At 40.8% G+C, this 23,234-nt stretch overlaps 1 protein-coding gene across 5 annotated transcripts in view; it reads right to left on the reverse strand.

The window, feature by feature from the left end:
- STARD13 (StAR related lipid transfer domain containing 13) overlaps positions 1 to 23,234 on the reverse strand; it is a 572,996-nt gene that overhangs the window by 108,012 nt on the left and 441,750 nt on the right. The window contains exon 1 of one of the 5 annotated variants that reach the window (XM_063697259.1): positions 19,774 to 20,346. The exons of the other annotated variants lie outside the window; for them this stretch is intronic. Within the exon in view, the coding sequence (XP_063553329.1) occupies positions 19,774 to 19,828 (55 nt within the window). The 5' untranslated portion in view covers positions 19,829 to 20,346. Of the gene's footprint in view, positions 1 to 19,773; positions 20,347 to 23,234 lie in introns of those variants that run through there. 5 annotated transcript variants of the gene reach the window in all.

A 23,234-nucleotide genomic window follows, 5' to 3' on the forward strand; every position in this document is an offset into this window, starting at 1 on the left:
GAATGGAATAAAACACAGGTGATTTAAAATATAGGTGATTACGACTACACTTAAAAGATTGACTTTGATTAACCACAAATCAAGAAATTAAGAATTCTCTGTAAGAACTGCTAATTGTATTAATGCCTGCAATTTGAAATACTTGAGCAAATAGGGTGCGATATCGTGTGTTATTTAACACTTAGGTTAAGCTATCCTGCAGATGCTGCTAGCATCTAATCAACCGTTCAAAGTCTGGTAGACCAACAGTTCAGCTGGCATTCTAAAGAGGGCACCTCCACATCAGAATCGGCCGTTTCAAGCCCTGTTGTTACCATTTCTCCATTTCTTTTGGTCATATATTTTGGTTTAGATCTTGGATACCAAGAAATTCACCAATTTCTTGACATAAAGGAATGAGAAAACAAAAACTCACTGGAAATGTACCATACATTATTTGCATTATGCTATGAATATCATTATAAATATGAAAATATAGTTATTGTATAGGACAGGATCATTCCTTTTTAGTAAATTATTTTTATCTTCACAAAGTGAAATCAAAGAATATCTAACACACTCTAGTAGCTAATAAAAAATCTTTAATATATTATTTTAAAAATATTTTAAAATAAAAATATTACATAAAACATGACAGATATTAAAATAAAAATATTATTTAAAATATCTTTTAAAAATATTTTAATGATACCAAATAATGCTCATTGAAAATATTTAAATAATGCAGAAGCATAGCCTAAAAAAGTAAAAGCCCATTTTTATTCCTAACTTCTAATTTCACTTGTCTCCTTGGAAGTAGTCACTATTAACAGTTTGGTGTGTATCCTTCCAAACTTGTTATGCATATATAACACACTTGTTATATATGTGGGTTTTGATATCTGTGATATCAGACACCAAGGGCGATTGGTTCCAGGATCCCCACAGATATCAAAATCCACAGATTCTCAAGTCCCTGATTCAAAGTGGGATAGTATTTGCGTTTAACCTACATACATCCTCCTGTATACCTTAAATCATCACTAAATTACTTATAATACCTAGTACAATGTAAATGCTATGTACACAGTTGTTCTACTGTGTATTGTTGAGGGAATAATGACAAGGGAAAGAAGTCTGTACATGTTCAATATAGACGCAATTTTTAAAATAACATATTTTTATTTTTCAATTCCCGGTTGAATCTACAGATTTGGAATCCATGGACAGAGAGAGCTGACTGTGTGTGTGTGTGTGTGTGTGTGTGTGTGTGTGTGTGTGTGTGTGTATGACACATATTCATACACATATCTTATGTATGTAAAATATACACATATGTCTATACAATATATACCCATGTTATACACCCATAAGAATTGTTTTTCACTGAAACAGAATCATAATATATGTATTATTCTCAGACTTACTCTGTTCATTGGACAATATGTCTTGGAGATTTTCAAATAAACAAATAAGAAAGCTAATAACAAATTAGCTCAGTGGAACCCCAGTGACTATTGTAGTCAAAAGTGTGGTTTCAGGGGACCAGACCAAGGAACCAGCACCACTCAGAAGCATGCCTTTTGGGGTGGCTCACCTGTCCCCCTGAAGCTGACAGATTTGTCCCTCTGTACCTCTCCAATAGCTTTACATCCCGAGCAGTGTGGTAGAAAAGATGGGTGAGTGAACCCGCACAAACTCATAAATGAAAACATTTATTAAGTAGAATTTAAGTGTCTTACTTCGTGACCAACTGTTCCTTTAGCATATGCAGATAGCCAGAGCATGCCTGCCTTGTTTTCTACTCCCATTTTAAGCAGAAAATAAAGCCACTTTCTACTGTTGAATTATTCTTATTTACAGCAATAGAAATGTCAACCTTTCAGATTTGGACACTGAGTTGCTTGGGCACACTGGCACCCAGAGCCTACATGAGCAGCGACATGTATTAATCCTCAGGGGTCCTGCAGGCAGGTGTGGGCAGGTGCAGATGTGCATGAGGAGGACTCTGGGACTTTCCAGTCTCTAGGGTCATGGAGCCTATTTTCAAGTCGCAACTTGAGGTTCTCAGGTTCTCAGGCTACTACATACGCCTCCAACTCAATTTCACTCGCAAGCATTCCAGGTAATGTGGAGAACCAAAGAAACTCATGTTTATAGTGTGTTTGAAAAACAATCTCTTCGCAAAACCCTTTCCAGAATTTTACATTCCTAAACAGGTATGACAATCTGTCATCTAATTTCTGCTATTATTAAATTGCCTTTCTTTTTCTGAGAAAAAAGTTACCTTTCCTTATAAAATGACACATTTTCACCTTTTTGTTAGCAAGTATTGTTTAAAAAGGAAAGTTTTGTCAAACCCTCATGTTTTTAGATCAAGGCAACCTACCCCTTATCTCTGCTACGTTCTTGTTTTGAAGCAAATCAAGGCAATGTACTTGCTAGTTGAGTTATTGACCCTGATTTTTTGAACTCCCTTTATCCAAAAAGATTCCGTAAGAAAAATCAGACAGTACATCTGTAACATGAGGGCTCTGACAATGAACTGTAACAGTAATGCCAGCTGGGTACATAAAATTCCAATGCTAAGAATTTCATTCCACATCAGGTACAGTTTGAAAATGCCGGCAATGCCTTATCTCTGTGGACATTTCACTGCACATGTAGGATTTCTATTTCAATATTTGTAAAACTCTAAGAGTTATACACTCTGGCTTATATTACCCAAAAGGAGAGGGAGAGAAATGGGGGAGAAAAAAAATCTTGTCGGCAAAGAGTCAACCGTGCACTGGGGAGTCGTACTGAAAACAGAAAACAAAATCATGTAGTACAAAATTAACTATGTTTACAAGACAGGGTTAGAAGGACATAAGGGATAAACAAAATCTCCATCACATCAGCATCTTTCCTACAAGTCTGATGTTCCAGAGAGTCTGCTCTTTGTTTCTGTTGCCAAGGAATGGAACCTACTCTGGCTCTCTCGAGGTAGAGAAAGTATGTGAAGTTCTGGCATTCAACAGCCGCAGACCAGGGAAAGTCAACAGTGAGGCAGAAAGCATAAACTACCTGCTGGGGCAAGCCAATTTCATGCATTGTGCTCATGGCAAGACAAGATTGGATTTGCTTCTTGCAACTGGCACTGCTGTTCTTCAGGATTGATTACCCTAATTCTGTGCTTATCTTGTCCTTTCACCCCAACTGTCTACTAACCTTTGACCTGTATATCAAAGCTTATACTTTAAATTTTCAATGGTGGTATCTTTAATCCTGGGCAGAGAAATCCAGAAATCCTTGGTATAATACTTAGCACAGGGCCTGCTTTAATTAAGATGCTAATGGGCATCAACAAGGAAGCTGCAGTTTGGAAAGAACAAAGCCCCAGGTCACATGGCAAGGCAGGCTGATCACTTTCTAAGCTGGATTTCTTCCACTATTTTGAAGATTACTTCACCTCTCCCGGCCTCACCAAAATCATATATACACCAGAGTTTTCACTTTCATTCGGGGTTCGCATCACAAGCGACTGTGTGATGAAATATTTTAAAAATCTAGCATCTCTTTTAAAGTTCACTTTGAAATTTAAGGAGAAAGCAGACTTAAAGAGGATTCTGAAAGTGTAATGAGCATCATCTCTTTAAACCTCACAAACAAAAAGCACATTCTTCATTTTTTGGTTTTATATCCAACTGCTTTCTAACAATAACTTTGCATGATTGGGTTGAAATAAACTTAAAAACCAAACTTGGAGGCATACTTATCTAAAAAGTCTAGGAATCCTAAGCTCCTGAGACTGACTTCTCATTTTGCTGCAAAGCGTGGGTGGCCACAAGCATTCCTGGCAGCTATAAGGCATTTGCTAACGTATTTGACTTTTAAAGTTGTTAATCACACTTATCAACACAGGCAAGCAGCACTGGCCACAAAAGATTAGCTGCTCTACTATAATGCTCCCAGTAATCCAAATGCAGGAACATCCGCGCCGAGTGATAAGTGCATCTGCCAGCTCCACAACCTTTCAGTGACTTCAGAACTTATTAAAGACCTTAGCTTTTAATAAATCCCAGATTTTCTTTTCCATCACCTTACACACAAACACACGCACGCAGATACACACACACATGCAGACACACACAGATGCGCACATACACACACACACACACACACACACACACATCCCCTGTAATGGTAGCTAAAACCAAATATTCCCAGTGCTGTGCAGTGTATGAGTTTCTAAAACAACCAGAATGTGCTTCAAAACACCACAGACATTGTGAGTTTCAAGGGGGCCATCACTGACAAGAGATTCAGATGCTACTGATCTCCTTTCACAGGTGCTCCTGCAAAAAATGTGTACAACCAGCAGGAAAGGACTTGGTTTCCAGGGAAACAGAATCTTGTTTAAGTCCTTTGGAAGCATTAGGTTCTACTGTAGTTTTTCCCCTCAGACACATAGACTGTTGCTCCTTGCAAAATTATTTATTTAGGGAACAAGAAAATGCTTTGCCCAGCTTAGAGGTAAGTGCATCAGAACATTCAGGAATAGAATGAGTACTGTGGGGAGGGGGGTGTGTGGAAATAAGCACCTCTCACTGAGCCTGCTAGTCTCTGACTGGTGGGATCTTGCTTTCACATAAGGATTCTTCCTTACAAGACCTGAGGTTTCATCTGCAGACATGTTTCTGCCTTGTTGGAGTCATGCTGAAGTCCCCATCCTTGCAGCTTGGGCTCTGCTCTGCCCAGCCGGTCTTAACCCTCAAAGGCTAACAAGTGCTTTACTTCTACAAAACAGAGCAAAAACAGTGAAGATCTATCTCCTATTTCAACCTCTGGTAACTCTCCAAACAGCATCCCCTCATAACCTATAAACATTCTTTCACTATGTAATATAGCAAATGACTTATTTTTTACACTAAAAACTTTTTTTACTCTGTTCTTTTGATTATGATGTAGTTCAGAGTTTGGATCCAGGATGTTCAGACATAATAATGCTCATCATATTCAAGGTCACTTCTATCACCTGGTGATGTGGCTGCTTCATGGCTTAAATGTGACTGAAGAGTTACTGGAGTGGGGACTAGAACAAGCAGAGAAATCTCATTTTCTAGGCGTCTTAAAAGGAAGGCAGAGTATCATTTCCCTGAAGTATTTGAGTGCAGGCCATTTGAAAACCATAGATAGAACAGGAAACTTTTTGTGATCAAAAGTATGGTTGGTATCAGAATGGAAGAAAATCTTCACAATCTATACATCTGACAAAGGGCTAATGTCCAGAATCTACAACAAATTCAAACAAGTTAGCAAGAAAAAATAAACAATCCCACCAAAAAGTGGGCTAAAGACATGAATAGACAATTCTCAAAAGAAGATATACAAATGGCCAACAAACATATACAAAAATGCTCAACATCACTAATGATCAGGGAATGCAAATCTTAAAACCACAACGTGATTCCACCTTACTCTTGCAACAATGGCCATAATAAAAAAAATAAAAAATAAATAGATGTTGGCGTGGATGCGATGAAAAGGGAACACTTTTATGCTGCTGGTGGGAATGTAAACTAACACAACCACTCTGGAAAACAGTGTGGAGATTCTTTAAAGAACTAAAAGTAGAACTGCCATTTGACCCAGCAATCCCACTACTGGGTATCTACCGAGAGGAAAAGAAGTCATTATACGAAAAAGATACTTGCATATGCATGTTTATAGCAGCAAAATTCGCAATTGCAAAAATGTGGAACCAACCCAAATGCCCATCAATCAATGAGTGGATAAAGAAACTGTGGTATATATATATACACGATAGAATACTACTCATCCATAAAAGGAATGAATTAATGGCATTCACAGCAACCTGGGTGGGATTAGAGACTATTAATCTAAGTGAAGTAACTCAGGAATGGAAAACCAAACATCGTATATTCTTACTTATAAGTGGGAGCTGAGCTATGAGGATGCAAAGGCATAAGAATGACACAATGGACTTTGGGGACTCTGGGGGAAAGGGTGGGAAGGAGGTGAGGGATAAAAGACTGCAAATTGGGTTCAGTGTATACTGCTAGGGTGACAGGTGCACCAAAATCTCACAAATCACCACTAAGGAACTTGCTCATGTAACCAAACACCGCCTATTCTCCAAAAACCTATGGCAATAAAAAATTTAAATAAATATATTGTTGGTGACATTTGACCATATGTATAGGAGAGGCACCTGACAACCATAACTGAAGCATGCCCTGAGAATGACTGCATTGTCTAAGAAGAATGTGTGTTTGGAGTCCCAAGCTAAGGAATCTGAGACTGGCCAACCTGGAGTTTCACTTCTTATCCATGAGGGACATTCGAATCCCTGGCCCATCCCTTGGAACACAGGCCATACAGGGAATCAAGGCCTTTGGTTTTGGGTTAAATGGAGGTTGCTAGGTGGAGGGTGCTAAGTAAAAATGCTATATAACTGCATGCTTTTTATAAACAGTAATGGTCTTCCTGTGTGGTCTGCTATCACTGGACTGCCCCATATGTAAGTCCCCCCAATAAACCCTATGTCTCGTTGGCTGGCTCCAGGTCTCTTCTTTGGCCTCTGGACATGGTACTATCCCTACTGGAGTCAATAGGGATCTGGCATGACACCATATGACACCTATCATAGCCCACAGGACATGAAATTTGAAAGACATTTCTACTCTTGCAGCTCATTGTTTTTGATGGCATGTGCCAACTAAGTACTGACATGCCACTTGGGGATGAGTGAGGAGGCTGCCCCACCCTTGTGACTCCATGGTGTGAGCACCTCTTGCCTCCTGCCTTTCACCTCCACTGCTTGGCCTCTTCAAAACCCTCTCCATCCAACCTGCTCCTGTCAAATATGTCTCTTGTCAGACTGAGCAATGTCAGACTGAGAGCATTTATTTCATGGGCAGGAAGCCAGAGTGGCTGCTGTGATGTCTGACTGCACGTGTGGTGCAAGCACACAGGGGAAGGGGGCCTTAGATTTTCTCAGGTCAAGGAGGACCATGCAGCCTGGCCTTCTCCACTTAGCGCTGCCTGAGCTCACTGGGCTGGCATCAGAAAGCCCTTCCAAAACAAGAAGATACAAGATAAAACCTCCAACAGAGCAAGGGAGGAGAGTGATGCCCCTTCTGGGAAGAATGCACCAAGCCAGAAATAAACACCTTCATGAAAAATATTTTAAAAGTTAAGCTTAAAATTGTTTTTTAAATGCAGCTTTACTGAAAAAACTACAAGCCCAGAGTCTCTGCTGGGGCAAGGATAAACAAAGCACGGTTCTTTCCAGCAGGAAGCCCTCAGTCTAGCAGGACAGGTAAATCAGGCGAGTGATTTATTTTAAAAGAGAAAGACAAGGGAAATGAACATTTACTGAGTGTCTACTTCATGGCAAAGCTTGGAGCAGACTATATTACACACACATACACACACACACACACAAATTCACACACATCTCATTTTATTCCACTTTACAGAGGAGAAAACAAAAGCTCATAGATTTCAATGGTGTCAAAAGTTACACGGAAGTAGCCAACTTTTTACTGTATGGCAAACATACCTGCCAGCAACAGCTTAGCTTGAGCAACACCCTGAGAGTTACCCTATGGTTTAAGAGGAATGCGTGTTCAGAGTTCCAAGCTAAGGAATCCAGGAGTGGCCAACCAGAGATTCATTCCTTATCTATGAGGAACATCTGAGCCCATGGCCTGTCCCATGGAATGTGGGCTGTCCTGGGGAGTCAGACCCTTTGTTTTGGGTTAAGTGAAGGTTTCCAGGTGAAGGGTAAGTGAAAATGGTACATAAATCGCATGCTTTCTGAGGGTGGTCTCAGTGCTCCTGTCCAGCCTGCCACTACTGGAACACTCTGCATGTAAGTTCTTCTCAATAAACCCTATGTCTCATTTGCTGACTCTTGAGTCTCTCCTTCAGCCTGTTGAACCTGGTGCCATCTCTACTGAAGTGAACAGGGGTCTGGTACGACAGTATTCAAATCTAGTTCTCACTCCAAAGCATGTAATTCCAAAGCCCACACTATTCCTACATTATGATGCCTATTTCACTTCATTTGTCTGACTCATAGGAACCTGTTTAACCTCCTTGTTAAATAGAACATTATAAGAAATGCTGCCATACCTTAACACAGCAGAGTACTATATAAATTCAGGTGGCATTATTGTAACATATCTTTCATTCAGTTGTCTGTGAAGAACAGATAGTAGTTTACATATTCGTGAAACTCAGCATTAAGATTTTGATATTAAAAAGACAGGGAAGGATACTCTGTGATAAATAGGAATTAGGTCACATCATTCTATGCTTGGTTATGCTGAACAACATGGCACTGAAAAAACAGAGAATACCTGTAAGATTATTTCTTCTAAACGAGAACCTAAAGGTAAACCTAGAACTTGGATGACTCTACAAATAAGGGCCCTGGAAATCTACAGGGCGTCTTCCCTTTCTAATTTTAAAAATATAACAATCGTGTTTACTATATCTATTGTGAAATACAATTACAGAGTACTATGTAAGATGCTAAGGGGTGGATAAATCTCAGAATAAATAAATAAAAGTAACTTTCCATGGACTGAGGGAGACGGTCACCATGCAGTACGCCACAGTTCCAGGGCATGACTGCAGAGCAGGGAAAAGTACTGCAAAGACACCAATCTTTCTTTGATGTGTGTCCCTTTCTTCCCTTTGAGTTGGGTTCCTGCTGATCCTGAGGGAACCCCTCTTGCTGCTCCTCTGCTTGACCATCTCAGTGCCTCCTTAGAGCTCCAGCTGACTCTCATCCTGCTCCCCCATGCAGGACTGGTTACATGATTTGTGGATCCCAGTGCAAAATGAAACAAGTATAAAAATAGGTCGGATGCAGGAGGCGGAGCTTGCAGTGAGCTGAGATTGCACCACTGCACTCCAGCCTGGGCGACAGAGTGAGACTCCATCTCAAAAAAAAAAAAAAAAAAAAATAGGTCAGGTGCAGTGGCTCACAGCTGTAATCCTAACACTTTGGGATGCAGAGGCGGGAGGATCACTTGAGGCCAGGAGTTTGAGTCCAGCATGGATAACATAGCAAGACCCCTGGGCACGGTGGTGCATGCCTGTAGTCCTAGCTACTTGGGAGGCCGAGGCAGGAGGATCTTGAGCCCAGGAGTTCGAGGTTGCAGTGAGCTATGATCACGCCACTGTACTCCACCATGGGCGACAAAGCAAAATCCTGTCTCTAAAAACAAACAAAAAAAAAGAAAGAAAGAAAGAAAGAAGAAAAGAGAAGAAAAGTATAAAAATAGACAACTGCAGATTCCAGACTGAAATACTGATGGGTAGAGGAACGCTTTTCCATGATATACCCACAGCACCTTATCAAAAAGTTACAATCAGACACCTGTTCTTGCTTTAACTTTTTTCTTTCACAGCACATTTCATCTTCACACTGGTTGCTCACTTTTAGGCTTTAATGCCTGTCTTTTCCCGGATTAAAAACTTGATGAGGCAGGGATGTTTTTCTGTTTTGGACATTGATATATCTTCAGTGGGTAGAGCACTGCTGGCACATAATAGGCATTCAAATATAAAACACCTGAATCATACAAATGGAGAACACACGTGAAAACGAGCTGATATAGCAAACTGAATGGCTAGCAAACTTTACACAATAATAAGGGAACGAATTTCCTCAGGGTCATGAAACACATTCATCTGAAATTCATGGAAATAACTCTAATTATTTATTCTTTTAGATTCTAGAGAATGAGTATCAGCTGGTTGTAGACGATGAATATTAGCTATAAGGGTGAAGATGATCCCTTATAAAAATGACTGCATTTAGGCCAGGCGTGGTGGCTCACGCCTATAATCCCAGCACTTTGGGAGGCTGAGGCAGGCAGATCATGAGGTCAGGAGTTCGAGACCAGACTGGCCAACATAGTGAAACCTCGTCTCTACTAAAAATACAAAAAAATTAGCCAGGTGTGGTGGCGGGTGCCTATAGTCCCAGCCACTTGGGAGGCTGAGGCAGAAGAATTGCTTGAACCTGGGAGGCGGAGGTTGCAGTGAGCCAAGATTGTGCCACTACACTCCAGCCTGGGCGACAGAGCAAGATTCCATCTCAAAAAATAAACAAATAAATAAATAAAATAAAGGCTGCATTTAATATTTGATATCTCTAGAAAACAAATGACTGAAAGTCATCCAGGTTCTGATTCTAATGGATTACACTGTGTCATTAATTGTTTCCATAATTCAGAACAACAAAAGAATAGCATGTTTATATTAACAGAAAATGTTTGCTTTCTATAAAATGAATGGAGGGATACAAAGTTATAGAGAACTGCAAGAACAGATGAGAGATTTACTGAATATCGTTGGAGCAGTTAGAGGAGTTCACAATAGTCCTTACATTCATTACAATAGTTAACTTACCCCCATATCCATATAGATAAGCCCTGGAAGAGTATTCAGTAGTAGATGGACTACTGAAATGAAAACACTTGTCATCAACTTAAAAAAAAAATTTTGGTGAAATAAACCTAACAAAAATTGTACCATGTTAACAATTTTAAAGTGTACATTTCAGTAGCATTAAATGTATATTTATGCAACCAATCTCCAGAACTTTTTCATCTTGCAAAACTGAAACTCTGTATCCACTGAACAACAACTCCCCCTTTCCCTATTCGCCAGCCCCTGGAAACCACTGTTGGATTTTCTGTCTCTATGAGTTTGACTTCTCTAGGTGCCTCATGTGTTTGTCCATTTGTGATTGGCTTATTTCACTTAGTATAATGTCCTCAAGGTTCACCCATGTTGTAGCACGGTAAACATTTCCTTGCTTTTTAAAGCAGACTAATATCATCATAAACTTTTGCAACTTATGAGAACTGCAAACTGACAGTAGCGCAAAAGCATCAGTCTTACTTTGACATGCATCCCCCTCTTCCCTCTGAGTTGGGTTCCTGCTGATCATCTGAGTGGATCCCTCCTCCTGTTCCTCTGTTCGGCCAACTCAGCTACTCCTTGGGTCTCCAGCTCACTCTCGTCCCATTCCTCCATGCAGGACTGGCTATAAGACTTGTGGATCCCAGTGCAAAATGAAAACACAGGCCTCTTGCCAAAAAATTATTGATAACTTCTGTCTCAAAGAGATATTTGTACATTCACATTCATAGCAGCATTATTCTCAATACCCAAAAGGTAGAAGCAACCCAAGTACCCATCAGATGAATGGATAAAAAAATGTGGTATATACATACAATGAAATATTACTCAGCTTTAAAAAGCAAGCGCATTAGGCTGGGTGCGGTGGCTCCCACCTGTAATCCCAGCACTTTGGGGCGCCAAGGCAGGCAGATCACAAGGTCAAGAGATTGAGACCATCCTGGCCAACATGGTGAAACCCTGTCTCAACTAAAAATACAAAAATTAGCTGGGTGTGGTGGTGCACACCTGCAGTCCCAGCTACTCAGGAGGCTGAGACAGGAGAATTGCTTGAACCCGGGAGGTAGAGGTTGCAGTGAGCCGAGATCACACCACTGCACTCCAGCCTGGCAACAGAGCGAGACTCCGTCTCAAAAAAAAAAAAAAAAAAAAAAACAAAAAGGGGGGGCATTCTTCTGACCTATGCTGCAACATGAGTGAAGCTTGAGAACATTAGGCTAAGTGAAAAATACCAGTCACAGAAAGATACACTGCATGAGGTACCTAGAGAAGTCAAACTCATTGAAGCAAAGTCAGATGGTGGGTGCCAGAGGTTGCGGAATGGAGATTGGAGAGTTGTTTAATGGGCATAGAGTTTCAGTTTTGTAAGGTGAAAAAAGATCTGGAGATTGATTGCAAAAGAATGTGAATAGATTTAACACTACTGCACTGTACACTTAAAAGTGACGGAGATGGCAAACTTTATGTTATGTGTATTTTGCTACAATTTTACAAATTATTAATAATTTCAAGACAGCAACAGCAGAACACTAAGCCAAGCTCTGGGGCCTTCTGAATTCCAGAACCTGTGCAATCTACATAAGCATCCAATGTATAATATTAGCATATAGAGAACATTTCCCAAAGCACCTTCTGTTGCCTTTTCCTACAACACACATCATGTCTACTTCTCCTGGGTTTCCATTTTTCTTTTTCTTCACAGCCCTCTATGTTAGAGATGAAGAAGAAATAAGATAGCTATATGTTCTATGCACATAATGTGTAAATGGCAAGGCCCTAAAGATTCTCAGTCATTTGAAATGTTCAGCAACCAGCAAAACGTTCAAAATTCCTTTTTGTAACAAATAATGTCACAGAGAGAACAGAAGAAACATGTCCTCGTGACTAACTGCTGTAATTCTTATTTGTTCCCAGGCTGACTTTTCCTAAGACTGGATTAATTTCATGTTGGACCACTGGCCTGTGAAGTGCTGATAAATTAAGTGATTGGTAAATACAATAACTTTCAAAGGAAAAGAAGGGTGAGGAATCCATCTGCTACTCAGGATCACTGCAGAATTTCATTTCTGAAAACAGACCACCTATTAATTTAGTTAAGATCTGATAGTCAGCTGAACAACTTTGGTGGAAGTCATCCAACTTGTCCTAGATTACCCAGCCTGTGCTGGCAGGTCTGAGAGTCTGGAGAAAGATGTTAATGAGTTATCTGAGGACAAGAGCTCAGGCAATACATGGTTATAGAGAAGTCCCACTTTGGTCCTTCGAGAATGATGTTTTTACACTGCTGTCATAAAACAAAACTGAAAGCAACCTGGAGACATTTTAGAAGCTCATATGTAAGACACTTCTGGTTGTATAGGTGAAATACACTTAAAAATACAATTATGGCCAGGCACGGTGGCTCATGCCTGTAATCCCAGCACTCTGGGAGGCCGAGGTGGGTGGATCACCTGAGGTCAGGAGTTCCAGACCAGCCTGGCCAATGCAGTGAAACCCTATCTCTACTAAACATACAAAAATTAGCCGGGTGAGGTGGTGGGCGCCTGTAATCCCAGCTACTCGGGAGGCTGAGGCAGAAGAATTGCTTGAACCTGGGAGGTGGAGGTTGCAGTGAGCTGAGATTGTGCCACTGCACTCCAGCCTGGGCAACAGGAGCAAAACTCCATCTCAATATATATATATATAATTCTATGTATAGTAGTTAAAAGTGTGGGCTCTGGAGCCACGCTGCCTTGTGTTCAAATCCTGCCTCTACTGCTCTTGTAAGTATGCCCTGAGCAATTTACTTAGTTTCTTTGTGCTTCAGTTTATACATTTATAAAATGAGAATAATAATAATAATATTTATGTCATATGGTGGTTGCCAGAGCAAATAAGTTCACACATGTAAGCACTTAGAACAGTGCCTACTACATATTAAATGATCACTAAATATTAACCATTATTCTCCCTGGCTTTAGGAATTCCCTAGATCACAGGTTTGCTGAGTGATGACCACAGTTGATTACAGTAGGGGAGGACACCTGATCCAAGAGGCCCTAATACAGGCTTGATTGAGCCAATAGATTCCTACTCTGGGGAACCTGAATTGGCTGACCCAAAACAGTTTGAATCCCTGGTAGGGAGAAAAGAGAGCAGTTACACTTGATAATGTGCAGGGTGAGAAAGCAGCTTGACTAGTTAAGAGTAATACACAACTTGTGGAGAGAAACAAAGGTAGGAAACACCAGGTAGCCATAGGATGGAGATAATGCTCTCATCTTTTTAGGATTTCATTTCAGTTGCCACAAGCTCCAGCTGTATTTTCTTTCCTAGTCTTAGATTTGGGGAATAGTACTGTATCTTTACAATAAAGTCTGTATTAGTCAGGATAGTCTAAATTATGCTTCAGTAACAAATAGCTCCCAAGTCTCAGCAGCTTCACACAACACAAGTGTACTTATCACTCTTTGTGGCCACTAAGGGTTGGCAGTGGGGCTCAGCCCATATTACTCCCTCAAGGACACAGGGTGCTGGAGACTTCATCTCAACAGTCTCACCACAGTTACAGGAAGGAAACATAGCAGTCACACACTGGCTTTTAAAGCTTCTACCTAGATGTGACTCATGTCACTTCTACTCAAATTTCAGCAGCCAGAGCTAGTCACATAGCCATGCCTCATATCAAAGAGGAAATATAATCTCACCACATGCCAAAAAGAGTTACATTAGAATATTTTGTCAATAGCTAATTGACTACTACATCCACCATTAGTACTTCAGCCGGTTTGAATGGGTCTCTGTTCCTTCAGAAAACAACATCAGCAATATTGACTAGAACACAAATGAGATGTAAAACATCACCATCTTTGTACATTTTCCTCTCATAACTATGCTTTTCTAAGCATAACCAAGTCTTCTCCACTGTGTAGATATGTGGCTTACCTGACCTTTGATTCAGCAGTTGGACAGTTGCCTACATCATCCCATTCTTTTCAGGAATGAGGTATTTCAGGATAACAGGATTTTGTGTGTGTGTGTGTACCTACAAATATAACATTAGAATATCTGAACTTAAAAAAAATAACTTTTTTGGATCACAATATTTTAAAAATAGATATATTTCTTTCTTTCTAAATGGAATATACATAAATAATTTAATATATTCTTAATCACTGAAGATCAACATTATGAATATCAGACACTGTACTGTGATGTTCCTGGTACCAAATAAAACATTCATTCATTCAACAAACATATACCAAGTGCTATGCCAGAAACTGGGAAATACATGGGAAATAGGGCCATTCCTGACCTCAGGCAGCTGTGCAGGGTCTTTGAGCCAGATTGGTTTTTTACAGTTATTTTCTTCTCCTCTATTGCTATCAACAAGTCAGTCACCACTTCTGGCCACCATCTGTACATCTGCAGTCCCCCTCTTCCTTCTAACTTTTATTTTTTAATTCTCTAAAGTCCTAGAAACAAAGCTTGTTAGGATTATGTGTAAAGTAAGAGTAAATAAACCAAGTTGTAAAGATGCCAGGAACCGTCCTATGAATAAAACAGAAGAGCTTTGGTACATAATATTTATGCTGCTTGTTTTTAGGTCTTTTCTGTATAGCTCATGCTACCACAGAGCAGAATTTTGGATAAGCGAAGTATCACTGTATCATAAACGTAGAGGTATTAAACACCTAGCTTTCTCATTTCCTTGGCACAATGATCTTTGATATACTTTTTATTTTTCCTAAAATACTGCTTTGTGCTCTTTAAATCTTTTCCTTAATTAAAAAAAAAACAACTCTTCGTATTAATATGTGATTTTCTTCTAGTGGTAACATTTAATTACAAATTTAGAAAACTACATAACTGAAGTAACACTTGCACCAAATGGGTTAAGCTCTGATATGGACTGAAGTGTGTCTCCTCCTCAAATTCATATGTTAAAGCCTTAATCCCCAGTGTGACTGCATCCTTAAAGATGGGATCTTTTGGAGGTAATTAGGGTTAGATGAGGTAGGGCCCTCATGATGGGGTTAGTTAAGTCCTTATAAGAAGAGACATCAGAGAGCTTGCCCTCCCTCCACCATGTGAGGACACAGCAAGAAGGCAGCCATCTGCAAGCCAGGGATAGAGCCCTCACCAGAACCCAACCATGCTGGCACACTGATATCAGACTTCCATCCTCCAGAATTGTGAGAAAACAAATTTCTGTTGTTTAAGCCACTCAGTCTATGGCATTTTGTTATGGAAGCCTGAGCAAACTAATGCAAGCTCCAAGCAGTTTCTTCTTAGAGACAAACTTTATTTGTGCTTTTTCATTCTTTTATAAATAAGTTGTTCTTTTGCCCTAACTAATCATTCCTTCATTTTTGCCTCATAAAAGTACAGGAAGTCTTTAGTAAAAGTCTACTGCCAGCTATTGCCATAAGTGTTAGGATACTTGAACAATAGCTTTCAAATTTCGTTCTTTTTTTTTTTTTTTTAGATGAATATTGTTTTGTCGCCCAGGCTGGAGTTCAGTGGCACGATCTTGGTTCACTGCAACCTCCACCTCCTGAGTTCAAGCGATTCTCCTGCCTTGGCCTCCTGAGTACCTGGGATTATAGTCACGCACCGCCACGCCTGGCTAATGTTTTTATTTTTAGTAGAGACAGGGTTTCACCACGTTGGCCAGGCTGGTCTTGAACTCCTGATCTCAGGTGATCTGCCCACCTCGACCTCCCAAAGTGCTGGGATTACAGGCATGGGCCACCACGCCCGGCCTCAAATTTACTTCTATTATTCAGATAAGAACATTTCATAAACAGACAATTAGACAATATATGAAAATGTAATATTCAGGCTAGTCCAAGCGATGTTTAGGTAAAAAGTCTATTAACTTGACTCGTACTATAAAACATCTATCTTTCTCTTAAAACAGTACTTCTTAACTGTTTTTAAAGATTTTTAGGGATCTTAACACATTTCTCTCCATTAAACATATGGCATATGTATATTCATTTGTTCTTATAATTTCTGAAGTTTTAAAGAGAAGTCACCAGATTAAGAACCTCTGCCCCAGAGAAAATTAAGCAAAACCAAACAGAGTGTTTTCAGCAAAGCAAACTTCATTCCTAACCTTTAAATGGCCATAACAAAATGCCTCAGTGACCAGTTGCTTTGAATTGGTCTCATCTACAACCTGCGAGCTTTGCTCAGCCCTCTAATGTGAAGTAACATCAGACCTCTAGCCATAAAGCCATTCCCTTAAAGTTCCTTCGTTAGTCTTTTCTATCTTAGTTCAAGGTCTGCTGGCAGTGACGGACTCATCAGAATCTCACTGTCCTCATAGATAGTTAAAATACGATCCCAGGTAGTTCAACCCTATGTGGATTTAAACAGATACCTAATTTGTTCCAGAACTACTTTCCATATCAATACCTTGAAAATACTTTGTAAGTTAAATCTAAAAGGAGGCATGGAAGCTTCCTCTACAAATAGTGAAGCTAGTCCAATTCTTAGGGAAAAGAGACAGTCATTAACTCTATATTTAGAGCTAGGCATTCCATTCCCCCAAACTACTCTCTCATCAGCCTAATTGCTTGAAATTCCTGTTCTTGTTTAACACTAGGGCAAAGCATTTCATTTTAAATTTGAGATAAGGTTTATACTCCAAATACCCTGAAAAAGGTAATTTAGGGTACTAGGACCACTTTAACTTGGACATGACTATGGAGGGGGAACAACAGGGAGGCAAGATGCTGGATGCAAACCTAGATACCAAAGACAAAATGAGGCACACTTCCCTCACTCCCATTTTTTCCTAGGACAAGCACCATAAGGAGTATCAGTTAATTGAAAAAGTCTTTACTAGATGCCAGGAGCTGTGTTAGGTACTGAGGTTAAAGTGATGAGGAGAATACTGCAAAGCACAACACCATCCTAACAACATGTGAGAAGCTCAAAGCCCATCAACAGAAAGAGACAGGCCCTTTACAAATGAACATAATGATAGATTGAATGTGCGATAGTAAAATGAAACAACGCAGAGCAGTTTTTAACTTGTGTGGTGGGGGAAGGGAGATGCAAATAAAAAAGAACATTTGACTTGGATTTGTAAAGATATGAAGAATTTTGCCAGGTGGGGAAGTGGTGGAAGGGAGGAGTTATTTCAGGCAAAGGCAACATAAAAGCACGGCACAGAAGCATGAAGAGTACATGGAGTGCTCATGGAAAATCACTGAAGGCTGGGAGGGAGCCCCAGTGGATTCTGGTGGATTGCAGCCTCTGGCGAAGGCTGAGGTTGCCTCTGGACCACATTACTCCCCCATGTATTTCTTTATAGAGACATATTATTTTCAACTCTTTTGAGAAGAAACATTTATACTGATTGTTTCTTATTTAAACTATGAATCTATTAAAATATCAGGCATTCTTCATAAAAATCATTGATAAAAAATGAATTAAGAGTACAGTTCATTTACAGGTTTTTTTTTTTTGGAAGTTAAAATTGAGCTCCTGTTATAAAACAGAGACTGTGTGGACTCCTTAGTGAAAGAAACTCAGTTCAGAGGACAACAGGCGACAGTGGACAACCTGGTCATATTCTGTGGTTAGTCAACCAAGAGTTTGATTCCACCAGTATCCCTATCTTCCTTGCTTCCAAGCATACTATTTATCTTTAAATTAAATACTAAGTGAATAACATGTTTGTGATTGCTAATTCGGACATGGGTCACACCACAGTTTTACACCCTTGAATACAAGATTTCTGCAGTTCCACTACATGTCCACTAGAGGCCTGTGAAGAGCTTTTTTCCCCCATCACGTAGTCTGATAACCAAAAAGGCCAGAATTAAAACAAATAAGAAATATTGATTAGACACGAGTAAGACAAGGATCTAATTGGTACGTAAGCTCACAGTAAGTATCATAATTGTGGATAAAATAATCAAAATGCAACATTGTTTCAAAACTCCAAGATAACCAAATTGCAAAACTTATGAAACTACTCATATGTAACCACAAAAGCAAAGTTAAAAGAAGTAGGGTTTTGAAGACTTCAGCAACCATTCCAAAAGGCCAGCAGACTCTGGCAGGCTTTGACTAGGTGGAAGACTGCACCAAGTGGTGAAGCAGCCTGAATAAAAATTGCCAGCAGCCTGTATGGGCTTCTAGATCTTCAAATGCATACTCAATCTAAAAGGCATGCAACCAACGGAGGGAAAACTCCTTGGTGGGGAAGTAAACAATGCAGTGATTCAAGGCAGATGGGCTGAAAAGGGACTTCCTAAATAGCGACTCCATGGAAGTAAACAGGGGAAGACAGTTGAGATACGGCCAGAACACTGAGATGACACAGACCAAAACCGACCCTATGGTGAAGACTGTGGTAACTCTCAACTTAAGAGGAAAGAAGGCAACTTAAAGCAAAACACTTAACATATTTGATTTGCCAGGACAACTGCAAGACTGCGTGAGCACTGGAAAAATTACCAGAAGGACAAGATGCCCTGTAACATCCCTTTATCTCTTGTCGAACTCAAAACAGACTTTCATTCATTTCACAGTCTGCTTGAACAAACACAAACAAAGATGAAAAATATTAAAAGTCACATCACCCATGCCAGGCATGGACACGCGAGTGCACGCGTGCACACACACCACACACACACACTACTTCTAGTCTATTTACAGAAATGGCTTGTTTTTCACTAGCTTTGGTTAATTAGCAATCAGAAGAGAGTTGTATGGGGTTGGAAGAAAGAACCCTTTGTTTGGAAAACCTGTGAAAATATTCCCTCAGAAGCTTGTAACTTTCCCTACGCATCACCCTGGCCCTGAGGACAAGCCCCTGTGCCAGAAGCCTCAGTGAGGCACACAGAGCTCACATTCAAAGGCAGCTCTCTTTGTTGTCACCCAGGAGTTAAACCTTAATGGGTTTACAATTTGCAGGCTTTTTTGGAGAGTGGCTTAGTGGTGGTTGCCTGCTGCCAGAAATGGAGCAGAGACAAACCCTAGTGAATCCCACAGCTGTTGTGGCTGCTCCATTGGAGAGAAGAGCAGTTGCCTGAGGCATTTCAAAGACAAGCAAGAACACAGGGAGACTTTATGAGGCCTGGAAGCGAATTTGCAATTATTGGGAGCAGATGGTCAGTCCACATGGGGAAGAAGGAGATTGTAGCCATCGTTCTCCAGTGAAGACCATGGCAAATGGTAATTCACTGCGTCTTATGTCCCCAGATAAATCTTGTATTGGAAAAGTATTCAGCTGCAACATAAGATCATCATCTGCAGCTAGTTAGTTTTACTGTCACGCTCTTGACTTCTAAACCTAAACAGTCACAACTTGGACAGGAAAAAGCCGGTACATGCACATCCTACCTTGGTTAGAAAGAAGAGGCGTGGCTGCTCTGGTAGAAATAGGGAGAATACTCATCCTGGCACCCTGGGTTTCCTGGAGGCGGCCTGCCTGAACACTGCCTCCAACATTACTTTGCCCAGCCCTTTATTTCAGAAAAATCTTCATTTTAAGCAAACATTCATGAATGCTGGGACACTGCTGAACGATTTTGAGAGTGGAGCTTTCATCATCTTCTTTTGTAAGCTATATCCACTTTTTTTCATCACCCTTTCCGGTCAAGGGCTGCTTTCTGATGCACAAGAATTCTCTTTTGCTGAAATCTCAGCCTATTTCCTGTTATCCTCATGTTGATTCATCTGAGAATCACATTATCTCTTCTAAAACACTGTTTACTTAGTCCATTATGACACGTAAGGTCGGTCTTTACTCATTTTATGTTTGAATGATTAATTTGTTCAGTTTATGCAAAGTACTCTTAAGTACCCCTGATGTGCAAAGTGCCAGCGAGGCACTGAGGAGGATGGAAGAACCATAACTGCAAGATGCTAAGAACCTGGTGAAGGAAGCAGAAACACTTGGGAAAGAACTCTAATACCTGCGAAGTGCCAAGATACGGGCATAGTCAGAATGTTGTGGGCATATAAAGAAGAGAGAAAATAATACTTATTTCCAACTGGAGAGATTGGGACACTAGCTTAGAGGGAGATAGAGTTTAAGTTGGGCTATATATAGGATGACCTACCATCCCAGTTTTAAAACTTAAAGTTCTGCATCTCAGGACACTCCTCAGTTGCCTGAGTGAGTGATAAAGGACAGTTGTAACTTCAAATTTATCTCAAGGGTGAGACACAGTGAAGACAGTCTCAATGGCAATGGGCTGGGAGTGGAGATGAGGGGCTGGTCAGGCCCTCAAGCTGCTGACTTGGCAGCCATCGGTGCATAAGGCCCTGGACAGGGTGAAGATTTTCAGGACAGCAGGGCCAGGCTCTCACTGTGCCACACATTGCACAAGGCACCAGGGAGACGAGGCTCAGGCCTGGCACATGGGTGGTGGCTGAGTGGCTTTCTTTAGACTGGGTATGAGCTCTGGTGCTTCGTAGTCCTGGGACTCCTATAACACACATGAGGGCTTACTCAGGCTGGCCTCACTGCCCTGCAGGCTAGGGCATTAGAGAACCCTACATTATGAATGAGGGACTGGAGGAGGGGCAGATTTGGGGGAGTTGTGGTTTGGGCCATGCGCATCATCTTGAGTTGAAGGGAACATAATAAAAACTTGTGGCATACGTTCACATTTACCATCTCACTTTGGAGCTCTATTTAGACCCACATCTTAGAAAACTAACTGTTAAAGAATGGCCTTGGTCACATGGCCAGCAGGGAGAAAGCTGGGGCACAAACTGCAGTCTCTGTTTCTGACTGCAGGTCCGGGGCATTCCCATAACTTTTCCAGATGACTGAGGTTTACCTGAAACTTTAAAGATTTTAACAGCTTCATGATTCAGTGTCATTTTAGTATATAGGGTCATCCCTTGGTATCCACAGGGGATTGGTTCCAGGCTCCCCTCACCCATTCTAAAATCTGTAGATGCCCAAGTCCCTGATATAAAATGGCATAGTATTTGCATGTAACCGAGCACATCCCCCATATATTTTAAATCATCTTTAGATTACATGCAATACTTGCTTCAATGTAAATGCTATGTAAATAGGCCAGGCATGGTGGCTCATGCCTGTAATCCAAGCACTTTGGGAGGCCAAGATGGGTGGATCACCTTAGGTCAGGAGTTCGAGACCAGCCTGGCCAACATGGTGAAACCCTGTCTATACTAAAAATACAAAAATTAGTTGGGCATGGTGGTGTGTGCCTGTAATCCCAGCTACTTAGTAGGCTGAAGCACGAGGATCACTTGAACCCGGGAGGTGGAGGTTGCAGTGAGCCAAGATCACGCCACTGCACTCCAGCCTTGGTGACAGAGCAAGACTCTGTCTTCAAAAATAAATAAATAAATAAATAAGCTATGTAAATAATTCTTGTATTTAAATTTTTTTATTGTTGTATGGTTATTCTTTTATTTTTAATTTTTTTTCAAATATTTTTATCTGGGATTTGTTGACTCACAAGTGGGGAAGAACCCTCAGATACAGAGGGACTGACTACTGTACTCTGTTTACTCATCTAGATCACTGGTTAGTGTATTAAATCTTATATATCCCAGGACAGGTGAAAACAGTCACTCAATTTATAATCTCTCATCTCTTCTCTTCTCCTCCAGAATCTTGCAGTCATGCTCCAAAAACTTTGACGACGTGTATCTGAAACCAGCCCAATTGTCCTATAGAAATGATATTTGCGTGTTTTTGAATAAACATAGAAATTGACCCTCTGAATTAAAACTAGAAACTTACACTTGTCTATTCTGAGTGCCTTCCTCAGGAAATCAACCCTCACGCAAGGGAATGAAACTCACTCAATCACTACATCCAGACAATGAGATACAAGACCCCTCATTCATCATGATTGCTTCCTTGTTCCTCCCTAATTCCCTGTTTTCCTGTATAAACCTCCCGATTTTAGTCCATTACTGAGATGGATTTGAGACTAAATCTCCCATTCTCCTGGGCTGCAGCACCTGATTAAAGCCTTCTTCTCTGGCAATACTTGTTGTCTCAGTGATTGACATTCTGTGCTGAGAACAGCAAGACCTAGACCAAACCCCTGGCACTTCAGTAACATATCAAGCACTGCTCAATGTGATAGCGAAAGGAGGCAGCCAAATGCCTCAGCAGATAGGGGCAGGTACTGGGTGAAACCCCAACTCCAAGCCAAAGAGAGTTTAAAGCCTGAAAGTCAAGCTACAAGTTAAATCCTCGGATTGGATTGAGAACTTGTCTTCCTGTTTGGTGTGCTTTCCTTTGATGGATCCCCACCCTTCATCTATTTTACATATACCTACCCTTTCCTAATTGGTTTTCTACACTGTCAGGCCCACCTTTGAGTGGTATCTTCGCTTTAACCTTTTTTGCATACTCACAAACCAATCAGTATGCACTCCCCATCCTGTGCTTATAAAGACCCCAGACTCAGTCATCAGAGGAGACGACAGCCTGACTGCAGGGAGAGGGACAACCTGACTTCAGGGAACACAACCTGCCCTTCCTGTCCCTTCTCCAGTTCTCCTCTCCACCCAGAGCCATTTTCAGCGCTCAATAAAAATTCTCTGCCTTCACCATCCTTCAGTTGTTCACATGATCTCCTTCGTCTTGGATGCTGGACAAGAGCTCAGGACCCGTCAAGTGCGGGTACCCAGAAAGGCTGTAACACCAGCCCTTTGCCCTTGTTGGCAGAGCAGCCACCCCACACGATGAGGCAAGGGGCCAACTGAGCTGTTAATACAAGTCTGCAGATGGCAGAACTAAAGGAGCACTGTAACACCCCCTCTGGGGCTTTAGGGTTGCAGTCATCCTTACCTGGGTGTTG

This window comes from Gorilla gorilla, chromosome 14, assembly GCF_029281585.2.
Source record: "Gorilla gorilla gorilla isolate KB3781 chromosome 14, NHGRI_mGorGor1-v2.1_pri, whole genome shotgun sequence".
In the NCBI taxonomy this organism is placed as follows: domain Eukaryota; kingdom Metazoa; phylum Chordata; class Mammalia; order Primates; family Hominidae; genus Gorilla; species Gorilla gorilla.